A 12,792-nucleotide genomic window follows, 5' to 3' on the forward strand; every position below is an offset into this window, starting at 1 on the left:
ACCTCTGCAAAGTTCACGGAGCAGTGCACAGGCTTGCAAATGGGGTGCCAGGGGTGCAATTGGAAAGGAGAGGGAAAATGAATATATAAATAAAATCATAGAAATGTATCATACTTAATTAATATGATTATTGTTCCAGTTTGACCGCTTTCAACCCTGCATCCCTATTATGGGCATTTGAAAACAATTTCAAACATCAAGAGCAAAAATAACAGATTAAAGGCCTTTGCAGACAGGGTGCGATTTTTCGCACGGAAAAAACATACAATATATATTTTTTAATGAACACATACAGTAGTTCTCTATGACCTCATGCACACCGGCTCCGAATTTGCCGTGCGGCAAGTGGCTGCGGCGATGAGTTTTTTTCTCAATCGAACCCAGTTCGATTTGTGCGTCTTTTCGCATGCAGTAAAAACTGATTGACTAATCGCACCCTGTCTGCAAAGGCCTTTACTGTGAGCTTGCAGATCGGCAGATTTTATTTATGGCTATGGCTATTTTGGGGTACTTGGCATGGAAAAAAATGGGGGTAACATTTTACTGTACTGTAAAACAATGTTGGTTACCTTGGACCATTTGATCTGAGGTACAGGGTAACCAGAGGCCAAACAGGGCAGGACAGCGTCAGATCCCACTGTCACCTCCTTAGTTTCTGGCAGGGAGGCGATCTGGGGAAGAGCTATAGAAATACACAAAGATTTAGACTTTGACGCGACAGGTGAGAAACAACAAACAGTGCAGTGGTTCACAACGTGTTGAAGCACTCACACTGGACGTTGAGGACGACTTGTGACTGCACCGAGCCCACATCGTTGGTGGCAGTGCAGCGGTACTGCCCGGCATCATCCTCCTTCACCTGTTCGATCTTCAACATGCCGCCCTTCACCACGATGTGACTAGGCAGAGACCCGCCCACTTTGCTCCACTTGACCGTGGGATGTGGCTCGCCGATGGCCTGACACTCAAACTCCACTGAGTTGCCAATCATGACGGTCTGAATGGACGTACGGACGTTGATCATCACCTTTGGCAGGGCTGGGAGGAATATGAGTTGAAGAGGACAGAATTTAATAAGAGTAGAACACAATATAATATAATGTAGAATAGAATGAGTGGCTGTGATTTAAACACATACATTAGCGATATATATAGCGGTACATATTGTTTACCTTGGATGGTAAGCTTGGCTGTGTCCTGGGCTTGACCATACACACTACTGGCTCTGCAGATGTAAACGCCCTCATTGCTCTGCTCAAGGTTCTCGATCCTGTAGAGTATACACAGCTCAGTTAAAGGAGTAGTTCACCCAAAAGATTACGTATTTTCTATTAATTACTCACCCCATGAAGCCTTGAATGAATGGATTTTTTTTTGTTTTTGTCGCATTCCTAAACCAATAATTTGATGACCGGGTGTATTTCCAGTAGGAGACACAAAGAGTCTACTTTGTGTCTCCTACCGGATACATTAGCATCTTTCCACTGGTAATCAAATTATTGGCTCAGGAATGCGACAAAAACAAAAATAAATCGATGAATTCAAGACTCCATGGGGTGTGCAATTGATAGAAAATAAGTCATTTTTTGGGTGAACTACTCCTTTAAGAGCATAAAAAACCTGGGTACTGTGGGTTCAAATGAACAGACCTGTTAACCTACGAATGTGTGTGAAAGATCTACCGTTTTGTCTGTGTGTACAACTCACCTGAGTACTCCGTCCTTGATGTGGTGGTTCGTTGGCAGGGCACCTCCTTCCTTCAGCCACTCAATTTTGGTCTCTACACCACCTGCTGCTGAGCATGTGAACTCCACAGCACTGCCCTGAGCCTTTACTTCCACTTGGGGGGATACGCGCACTGCCAGGGGGGCTAGAGGGAGAAAGAAAGACATAAAGTGAGTGACACTGATAGATATGAAAATACACACTTGATGAAGGTCCAGTGGGACCGAAACGTCTGTCAATTTGAATAAAAGAGCCTGCAGAGCAAGAGCAGTGTGCGTACATTTTGTTCATGAGAATTTTTTTTCATGTTTGCGTCACTGATAGATATGAAAAATACATTACCAGCATCGTCTCGTATCTTAACTAAACTTTTACCAAGTAAAATGATCACTGCCATCATCACTTACATCTGACTGTGACTTTCGCCACTATTTCACTGGTGCCCACTTGGTTGCTGGCCACACACTTGTAGCTTCCGGCATCCTCGGTGGAGGCCAGGTTGATCTGGAGGTCCCCTCCGCTGACCTGGGCCCTGGGGGGCAGGCTGCCGTCCAGTTTGCTCCAGACGAAGGTGAGGGGAGGAGTGCCGTGAGCCAGGCACTGCAGCCTGATCACCTCGCCCACGCGGACAGCCACGTTGTCAGGCAGAGAGGTGGCATAGGGAGGAGCTAAGACATGTAAGAAAAGTGTTAAGCCCTTATGCTTAGTTAGTTGCGTGTGACAGTAATAGTATAAATCAGGCTTTATGGTAGGTTACAGGTCATGGTTCATAGTTGATAGAGTATAGGTCATGTGATCGTTTGGACAAGATAGGGGGCTTGGTTAACCCTCCCTTTGACAGCATCTAACCTGCATGCCTTTCTGCGTGCAGGAGCTTTTTAGCATGCTTTTGTACTGGCAATTTTGGGGGTTGGTGTGTGTAGTAGCCTAGTCCCGGTGTACTTCTGAGAACTACTGCACTTGGGGGACAAGCCAGCCACAACGCACCGATATTAACCACTTGAGCCCTACTGTATAATTAATTATATGCATTGATTAATGCAAATCTGCATTGGATTCATGTGTAGATTGGGGATCGAGCATGCATGTTTGTGATAAAAGATATGAACCCATTTAGACCTGAGGCCGATCTTAAAAACGCCTTCTAAATCCTGACCTAAGTTTTCTGAAAAACCTCAAATATGTATTCAAAGATTACAAAAAAATTATGTTGCTATATACTGTACATAGCAACAGGAACCCCAAAAGGGGCTCTTGAAAGGTATAGTTACAAATAGGGGTTCCCGCCCAAAATGGGTTAAGAAGACATTCACGATAACATACTGTAACAGTTTTTTTCCCAGTCAAGAAAGACTGTAAATTAAACTAAAATCTTCCCTAAAAACCCCAAGCTAATGAATGTGAGGTAACAACAGCCCCTCACTGAGACTCACTCTCGACATCGAGCATGATGGTGACCTCACTGGTGCCCATATGGTTGGTGGCGTTGCAGATGTACTCTCCGGAGTCCTGCCGGCCCACGCCGGGCAGTACCAGGCTGTTGTTCACCACTTTGTGTCTCCAGGGTAGCGGAGCCCGCAGCTTAGACCAGGTGATCTTTGGCGTAGGGACACCTTGAGGGGGGAAAAAAAGCATAAATTCATCTGATTGTATAATATTTCGCAACTCACAAGGAACATGTTGTCAGTGAACTGTTTGAGCTACCACGCAACCCTGAAATGATAATTTAATAGAATAATTAAATGCAGTATTGGATTAAATTGACCACAGTTGTTATGCATTAACATGAGTATTAGAAAAATATATTTTTGCAAAATACTGTATACGGCAATGCAGAATGACTGGACATTGAAAATGTTAAAAGTGAGTTCCCATTTTCCATGTGAGTGTGAGCAGGCCTTACCATGAGCTTGACAGTGGAGTGTGGTGGTCTGTCCCTCAACTGCGATCAGCAGGGGCTCGGGGACAGAGGCCCTGGGCGCGGTGGGCAACCCAGAACCTCCCTCCACCACGACCTCCACCCTGGTCTCAGACGAGCCCTCGTTGTTGCGAGCCGTGCACACGTATGTGCCACTGTCTTCTGGACGTGCAGCCAGAATCTGCCAGAAAAGAAAATTACTACGTTGATGTTTCAACAACATTGATCTTTCGCTGTCACTGAAATTATTCTGGGTCTATTTCTATTCTGAGAACCACATACCTATAAAAAAAAAATTGACTACCATTTAAGTAATGCATATTATTTATTATAATCTTACAATTGTAATAAATAATATGCAATCATAAACTGTGGTCTTGGAGACAGAACTAGCTGTGTTTTGAAATACTGATAGAATTTAAATTATAAACATTTCTTCAGAAATGTATAGTATTCAAAATTAAGACGTTTCCTGTTTATGTACGCATATGGTGCATGTGTGAGTATTGTACCTGCATGACAGCGTTGGACTCCATGGGCACAGGGCTACTCAGCATGGTCTTACGGGTGCTGTCCAGTCTGTGCCACGTGACCGAGGGGCGGGGCTCTCCTGACGCCTGGCATTCCAGGTTGATGGGGTCACCCACCCTGACCCGCACGGGTCCACTTGGGGTGAGGGTAGCTACAGGAGACTCTGGAGGAAACAGGCCCAAAATACGGTCAGGACTTTATAACCCTATCGGCCACTAAGGGGAGCCTGTCACATAGGACTGTTGGTCTACGAGCTTTGGAGGCTCATAGCAATGAAAATACAGCCCACGATCATAGCAGTGTAGGATATGACACACACACACACACACACACACACACACACACACACACACACACACACACACACACACACACACACACACACACACACACACACACACACACACACACACACACACACACACACACACACACACACACACACACACACACACACACACACACACACCAGGTTTTGGTGTGTGTGTGCGTGTGTATATTTATGTGTTTGCACAGTTTGCACGCTTGAGATTACCTCTGACGATCAGTGACACGATGCTCTGGGTGATGCCAAACAGGTTGCTGGCCACACAGCGGTAGGTACCCTGGTTTCTAGGGTGAGCATTGGCAATGGTGACGACAGAGCCATCCGGTCCGACCTTGACATTATCTGCACAAAACAACAGGAAACGATACATCTACTGTAGATATTGCAAGAAACTTACACAGTCTCTACACCAGGGCTACTCAACTTAAGATGGCTAAGGGGCCACTCAGCAAAATACCAAAAGTCCAAGGGGCCGCCATAAAAATTACGGTCCTATTTTGGATTTTTCGATTTTGTAACACACAATAAAATGTACATTTTGACATCATATTCAGGGGTGCACATAACTTTCCGTTTTGTCAACGGGGGGGGGGGGGGGGGGGTTTCAGCACGGTGCCCACCGGGACAGTTTTGTCAACGGGGGGGGGGGGGGGGGGGGGGTGCTGCGCGAGAAAACCTTTTGCACCATTACGGTACGTTCATCATCGGTGACTGACGAGTGCCTCTAACAGCCGCTGCGTGCAGCGGGCTGCGAGTCGCAGCCTGTCTGTGTGTCAGGATGCGAGGCTCACACAATCACAGCATGCGTCCCCCTGCGCCTATGGCTGTACATGGGGCCGACACGTGCTTTAGCGTGAGTGTGTGAGTGTGGCTTCAGGAAGTAAATCTCCAGGCTTTTATTTTTTAGTTTTGCTAAAAAATAAAAGCTTGGAAATTCCGGTCCCAGCTGTTGGTACGCAAAAGCGCCTCGCGTCGTCTGATGTGGTGCTCATTATTTATTTTGGGTGCGCATGCGCACCTGCGCACCAGTTATGTGCACCCCTGATCATATTCTTTTCACAGTACCAGTTTATTTTGTGTGTATGTCCAGTGGCATCAGTTCAGCAAAAGCTAAGGTATGGCAAGGTTAGGGTTGCCAACTCCCAGAGATTGAAATAAGGGACACCTATCCTGGGCGGGAAAATGTGGGGGTCAAACCCCCCCAAAAACCCCAAATGCATAGAAAACTATGCATTATACCTGTAACAATTGACGCACCTGTATGTATGTCTGTCTGTTTGTTTTTGAAAAATGTTTTAGCAACCCATACATTTGAACGGAAATGTATATTTTTAAAATGTATATCTTGGCGGCCATCGGGCCGCCAAGACGCGGCGTGCGGGCCGCATGCGGCCCGCGGGCCGCGTGTTGAGTAGCGCTGCTCTAGACAGTAAAATCCCCAGTGTTCATGTATCCATGTGAAATTCAGAGAGTTAAATGAACACTGTGTGATGGCATAAAAATGGTCTGCTTGGAAGGACTGGGGGTTACGTGAGGCGAGTTCTGTGTAAACAAGGTTGGTAAGCTTAAGATTATACTGCACATGAATTAAAGGGACTATTATACAGAGGAGGGCTGCAGAGGTGAATCGTATATGTACTTGCTCTCATGAATAACGACAGCATGAAAACCTACATGCTTTTTCTTCCTAGTAAGCAGACTAAATCAACAACATCATCAGAGGTGGTGTGTGTGTGTGTGTGTGTGTGTGTGTGTGTGTGTGTGTGTGTGTGTGTGTGTGTGTGTGTGTGTGTGTGTGTGTGTGTGTGTGTGTGTGTGGGGGCGCTCGCACGTGCATGCGTGTGTGTGTGTGTGCGTGTGCGTGTGTGGTCTCCTGGTACTCACCTGGCAGAGGCTGGTTGCTGGATAGCTTCCACTCCAGTCGGACAGGCTGGGCTCCACTGTAGACCCTGCACCTGAAGCTGGCCGACTCGCCAAGCCGCACTGCTGCGCTGTGGGGCTCGATGGAGATGATGGGGGTCTGCAGCCCTGTTCCAGGATCCAGCGAGTTAGTGGGCATAATCAATTTAACATCACCCCGCCCCCCCAATACATCTCATTTCATTTAGCTGACTGATTCGCTGATGCGTCAAGGAGCCAGATTGCTGTACCATGTCACTGTGGCCTTCAGTGTGTTGGCAGCAGCTGTGAGAACTTCCTCCAGGAAGGAATGAATGAGGATGAGATCATGGGACGGTAGTGTGGGGGTAAGCCTACAGTGATGTCACACTGGGCCGGGATGGGAAGCACAACTGGAAAAGCCATTCATACACCAGAGCAGAACAACACCCCTGCCATGACAGTCATGTCTCTTAGGCGTTTCTCGCTGTCTCCAACTGCGATCAGTTATGATATCAGTGCCGAGAGTGAAATATAACTGTCAAATCTGATTCAGCTCTAACGCTTTTAACCAGAGAGGAAGAGAATGCCGTAGAATAGAAAATAATCATCCAGTGGAGAAACGGTCCTGTTCTCTGCTGTTAAATTAAAATGTTTTACTTTTGTCCATTCACTGAAACAAGACGAGCCACACACCAGTGGTTTGTTACTGGCAGAACATTGTTGGACTTACGAGAAGAGGATGAGGTGACAGATACTGAGACGGAGGCCTGATGAATTGGAGAGCCTGGGTTCCCAAGGTTGCCGTGGTTTCCCTGCACACGGCAGATGTACTCGCCTGAGTCATCTGGAGACGCTGACAGAATACGCAGCTGACTGCCCAGGACCTGTACCACACAAATACCAACACACAGGGGAATGGCATCAATTCTTTTTAAGCTCTACAATATTAAAACTTGATGTCAGAACATACAAAATGCAAAAACATAATAATTGCACATACTGGAATCTTCTTGTTGATCCAAGAAAAGCATACACATAGACTTTATTATTGTATTGTATTGTATTGTATTGTATTGTATTGTATTGTATTGTATTTAACTGATAAATTGAGTACAATCGACCGCAACGGAAACTTGTGTCATCCTTTTAGCATAACCTTTGACAGTATTACCTATACTTAACAAACTTCAATCAAGGTCCTTTCTAATTTTAAATCACCTTTAACTTGGAATTGCAATTGTAGTTTTTCAGTCTTTTAACCTTAATGAACAGCCACTATTGCTGGGTTTGGACAAAACAAAGCTTATATTATATCCCAGAATAAATGATCTAAATGCAATGCCATGCAAGGCAACTGTCATTCACATCACATGACCACATTAGTCTGTGTACTGTGTGAGAGCATGTGTTTTAGTCCAACCTGGTGGTTGGAAGAGAGGTGTCCACTCGCTCTTGTCCAAGTGACTTGGGGAGGAGGGTTTCCCGGGACAAAACAGTTGAGGTCCAGACTCTGGCCCTCCTGCACGTCGGCTATGGAGGGCTGGATGGTGATGGCAGAGGAGGAGATATGGTCCACCGCTGAACACAAAAAAACATACACACACACGTTTCATAAAACCATGACATTGCAGGGCTCCTTCTTACAAAGCGCCAACATACATAGTAGAATTCTGAGAGATAATTTAACTCTGCCAGTGTACAAATAGATTCAAATTGACCTGGGTCCATTTGATTCCATTTGTACACCTTGCGAAGTTACAAATAGATAGATTAACTCTGAGGATTTTATTTTACATTATATTATTTGTAACTTGTATCTAATATGATATATTATATATTGTATTATATATAACATTATATTTGTGACCTCTCACCTCTGACCACAGAAACCTGAATGGGCGCCTTGTTAGAGCCTACGCTGTTACTACCGACGCACATGTAGGTGCCGGCGTCAGACATCTTGATGTTGGGGATAAGGAGGGTTCCGATGTCGGTGCGCTCCATGCGGGCCTGGAAAGGACACACCAACCAGTGTGAAGATTAGCCTACCGTCTGTTATGATCTACCTCGCATTTAAAATGAGATGAAATTATACTACAGTAAAATTACTTCAATGTCTACAGCACACGCCAACACAATAAAAACCAGAGCACAGATAGAGCACCACTTACCTGTCGTATAAGTCTACAGCCCCTTGACATGACACACATGACATTACTGACATCAACGGACACTAGGCAATAGCAACATGGAAGCACTACACAGTAGATTTGTAAGACGAGACAAGTATTGTTATTGCTACAGTTCAGTGCTTTTGGAAACAGATTTTTGTTGGAGATTACTATAGCAGCGTGAGCTTTGCACAACGCAGGAGCTTGTGTACAAAGCACGGCTAAATCATTGCTTGAACGAACACTGCACTGTAGTAATATTAACTGTCATTAACATTACTACAATGATTTGTGTGGTTACATTTTGTTAATGTGAAAATATATTACGATTGAAGAATTGGCAGTGGCACTAAATTATGTCTTAAGAAATGACAAAGGAGTGAAGTGATTTTTTTTTATAAATGGTGACGACAATGACAGCAGTTAGGCAACTGAGACAGAACAGACACATTGCTTTGAAGTAACGGTTACCGAACAAGCACTACGAAGCAGCTCATAAAACTGATCATACGGTAGAGAAACGGGCCTCTAGAAGTCGACAAATTACCAACTAGCAGCAACTTACAGCACCGCGTCACTAATATGACTTCAATCAACCAAACAAAACAGACATGATTCTTCTGCAACAGTTTTAACACTCATAGTGTAGTGCAAGGGTTCCCAATCTTTTCAGGCCGCGACCCCCCAAAATAATCATATTTGATCTGGGAACCCCCAAGATAATCATATTTGAACTGGGGACCCCCCACCCTGACAAGCACTTTGTATTGTAGGCATTGTAGGCATTACTGTACATTTGGTTTGACTTGGTTCCACGGATACTGTAAATATTGTGAAAATAGCCGATCTACAAGCTCACAACGCCTCACAATGCGAGGCGTTGTGAGCTTGTAGATCGGCTATTTTCACAATTGTTTGCCTCTTTCTTACGGAATATTTGACAATTTGGCCAATTTGATAGGTCTTATAAGTCAATAAATTGTAACTTTTGAAATGGGCATATACTATGTATACACGTATACTTATGTTGAGTGAGAAAACAATGTTGCACATTAAGCTAATCATCTGGGGACCCCCCAAAATAATATGGAGACCCCCCTGGGGGTCCCGACCCCCAGCTTGGGAACCACTGGTGAAGTGGTCACATGACTTTCCAAAACAACTGCGTTCAAGGGTAAATCCTCTGTGGAATGTGTACACTACTCCACATGGCAAGCAATCACAGTCTGCACTGGGCTATGAGCATGTCACGCCTGAAACTTTTTGGAAAGTTTGCAAACACCTCAGAGGGGAGGGAAACTGGAGGGGCAGGGTTCTGGTTCTGGGAGGGATTACTGTATCCGGGGGGTGTGGGGGGGGGGAGTTGTTGAGGCATCCATTGGACAAAGCTGCTTAGCTCTGACCCAGCCAACCGTGAGGGAGGCTAAACTGAGCCGTGGCTGCAGGCGGGCCCAGGGCTCAATGAGCTGTCTGAACCCATTGACGGTTTTTCAAAGCAGCCCGTTTGCTAGAGCACACAGAATTTCTGCGTGGCCGCGCGGCAGAGCCCTGCTCCCCCTGGGAAAAGCTGACACAACGCAGTGGCTCTCTGAGGCAGAACTAAACAGGCCCCGAAGCTCTCGTCGGGGCCCGGGGAGACCCACATAGAAAGGGGACTAACCGCAAGTCCCTCGGGGCAGGGGACGGTGGTACGAGGCTGGCACGGCGCAAACTATGTCTGAAATACCTAACAGTACCTACTGTATGCTTAGTCCTGTTAATACACTCAATGATGATGATGGGGGTCAACTGTGTTTTTAGGACACAAATATGTCAGGGATGGTATGATGTGGACAATAACAAAACAGAGAACGATGGGAAGACTCAAGCGCAACACAAAATCAGGGAACCCATGCCATCAGTAAGCTATGAAATCAACCAGACTAGTTGGTTTCAATGGCATATCTAAGGCAGGGTTCTAGTGGAGCATAGTGAGCTAAATTAATGGGTGTTAAAATGTGTGAATAAGGGCCACAATCATGCATTTAGTGTACTGTATATAAAGCTGTGGTCAGTAGAGGACAATGGGTGGGAGGTAAGAGACAGGACAGACGGACAGAGGACAGATGGACAGACCTGTAGCTCCTCAATACGTCTCTGTAACACATCGAGACTGTTGCTTTTAAACTGATGGAAACCATGAGAGGGAATGGCCTGAGCAAACGGCAAACAACACAACAGGGTGGGATGAAAAGTAGGGAGGAAACAAACAAAAAAGGGAAGGAAAAATAAAGGGAAAGAATAGTCAAAATACTGAAACAGAAGTTAAAATTTCAATTCGCAAAAAAACAAAAAACAAAAGAAAAACTTACACAGAACCACCAGCACCAGTTACATCACGAGATACAGGATACAGATATAGCACACCCAAATTAAATACATTAGTTGAAGTTTTAATCAATCCATGCTAACACTATCATTCACTCCATAGACATAGAGCACCATCTCTCACCTGAGGAGGGATTTGACCTCCGTTCCTCGTCCAGGTCAGCTTGGGGGTGGGCGAACCTGACGCCCGACAGTACAGCCTCAGGGTGTCGGCCTCATGGGCTTCAATATTTTGGGGGCTGACCTGGACTTGGGGCTGGGTGCCAAACCCACCTGAGCCTGACCCTGACCCTGATGGGAGAAGACACATTTCAATCAAATTGAAAAATAAACAACTGTGTTCGTGCATGCATGCACTTTCTACATTTGCACGCAAACACACTTGCAAACAGAGCATAGCCTACTTTGCACGTAGATGGAGGCCCGCGCTGTGTGCTCGCCGTGAGTATTGAGAGCCTTGCAGGTGTACTCTCCCTCGTCAGCCTGGTCCACGGAGGCGAATGTCAGAACCCCGCCTCGTACGACAGCCCTGGGGCTCATTCTGTTACCCGGGCCTCCTGAAAGGACAGTCAAAAGTCACTTGACAAGAAGTGGACTTTCACCTCCATTTGTAAAAGGTGACAAATTACAATAACATACAGTACATGCATTCATTCTATGTACTGTATAATATCGTCACTGTCGGGCAGAAACCTTGGATGTCCAAAACCTTTTCTTTTCAGGAAATGGAAAGAGCCTGTGTTCCAATGGATCAAATGCAGTTATTACAGTATCTATATCACAAGCTCTTGTTAAAACTTTTCATTGGTAAAATAAATTATTTATAAAACTCATAGACAGACTTTGAAACTGATGTCCCTAATTTGGGCATGTCATTATAGGCAAAAATGTACATACCGGTACATTTCCAAAATTCTTCAAAGACAGTGACGATCTACAAGGCAAGCTCATAACACTCATCACAACCCTATGAACACGACGCAGTGTAGATCGGCTATTTTTGCTACTTTTGTGCGACACTGTCATACGATAAGCTATAGGGCATTAATTTATGAAGCAAACGTAAAAAGAAGAAATAATTATAAAGATATAAGGTTTCTGCGTGACAGTGACAATATCAAAAAGGTAGTAGAAGAAGAGTGTGGCGTGTGGTCAATCCAGCTCAGGCCAGGCCTTACCTATCCACTCAATGGCAGGTGTGGGGTTCCCGGTTACCGTGCAGCGGAACTCTGCCCGCTGGCCCTGCCGGACGTTCAGCACTGCAGGATTGACAGTGGCCACTGGCTGGGCCGCCTCTGCAGCTAAAGAAGGAAGACACGCCAGTCATACAAGATGTAGACGCGACATACCTGTCAAACACATCGAACATACTGGAGAAAGTGACAGATCCCACTCTCTCTCCAGTGTGTTTTAAGGAGATACAGAATAGTAATAAACTAGATAGGTATTGTTGGTTGGATGTACACAAGGCCACGGGGCGCCTGTTGGATGGAAGCGTTGGATTGAAGATGGATCGTTCCAGATATGAGAGACAGAGAAAGTGGCAGCCTATACCCGCCCGCCCTTGGCAGACAAGATCTTCAGAACAAACGACACAGAGGAGAGGTGGGAGGTTGGTCTCGGCATGCTCTCTGGGCGCTCGGCTGTCTGTGCCAATTTGGCCAGCTGCTAAGCTCCATATTCAATCCCATATGATCCCAGGGCGACAGGGGAAGAAAGCCCTCTTTCAGTAGCCAGGGAGGAGTATCAGACTCTCTCTAAGCAAGCAGGAATTGGGCCTGAACTGGGCCGGCCTGAGTCTGACCTTACTGAGACTTAACATTCACATTTTTCACTTGAGTCAGAGATGGTACAGTAGCAGTACATTTCCT

The 12,792-nt window shown here is 45.6% G+C and overlaps 1 protein-coding gene across 14 annotated transcripts in view; it reads right to left on the reverse strand.

Moving 5' to 3' along the window:
* hspg2 (heparan sulfate proteoglycan 2) overlaps positions 1–12,792 on the reverse strand; it is a 105,011-nt gene that overhangs the window by 14,938 nt on the left and 77,281 nt on the right. For 13 of the 14 annotated variants that reach the window (XM_080445710.1, XM_080445713.1, XM_080445712.1 and 10 more), the window contains 17 exons: positions 12,100–12,222; positions 11,326–11,478; positions 11,046–11,212; positions 10,670–10,747; positions 8,258–8,393; positions 7,804–7,961; positions 7,114–7,267; positions 6,387–6,530; positions 4,710–4,844; positions 4,156–4,337; positions 3,629–3,824; positions 3,159–3,338; positions 2,133–2,393; positions 1,708–1,870; positions 1,173–1,270; positions 772–1,038; positions 570–682 (listed from right to left, as the gene is read on the reverse strand). In XM_080445710.1, coding sequence (XP_080301836.1) covers positions 570–682; positions 772–1,038; positions 1,173–1,270; positions 1,708–1,870; positions 2,133–2,393; positions 3,159–3,338; positions 3,629–3,824; positions 4,156–4,337; positions 4,710–4,844; positions 6,387–6,530; positions 7,114–7,267; positions 7,804–7,961; positions 8,258–8,393; positions 10,670–10,747; positions 11,046–11,212; positions 11,326–11,478; positions 12,100–12,222 — 2,708 coding nt within the window. The remainder of the gene's footprint in view (positions 1–569; positions 683–771; positions 1,039–1,172; positions 1,271–1,707; positions 1,871–2,132; positions 2,394–3,158; positions 3,339–3,628; positions 3,825–4,155; positions 4,338–4,709; positions 4,845–6,386; positions 6,531–7,113; positions 7,268–7,803; positions 7,962–8,257; positions 8,394–10,669; positions 10,748–11,045; positions 11,213–11,325; positions 11,479–12,099; positions 12,223–12,792) is intronic. The other variant, XM_080445720.1, reaches the window with a different exon arrangement.

Source organism: Gymnoscopelus braueri, assembly GCF_963280865.1.
Source record: "Gymnoscopelus braueri genome assembly, chromosome: 12".
Taxonomy (NCBI): Eukaryota; Metazoa; Chordata; class Actinopteri; order Myctophiformes; family Myctophidae; genus Gymnoscopelus; species Gymnoscopelus braueri.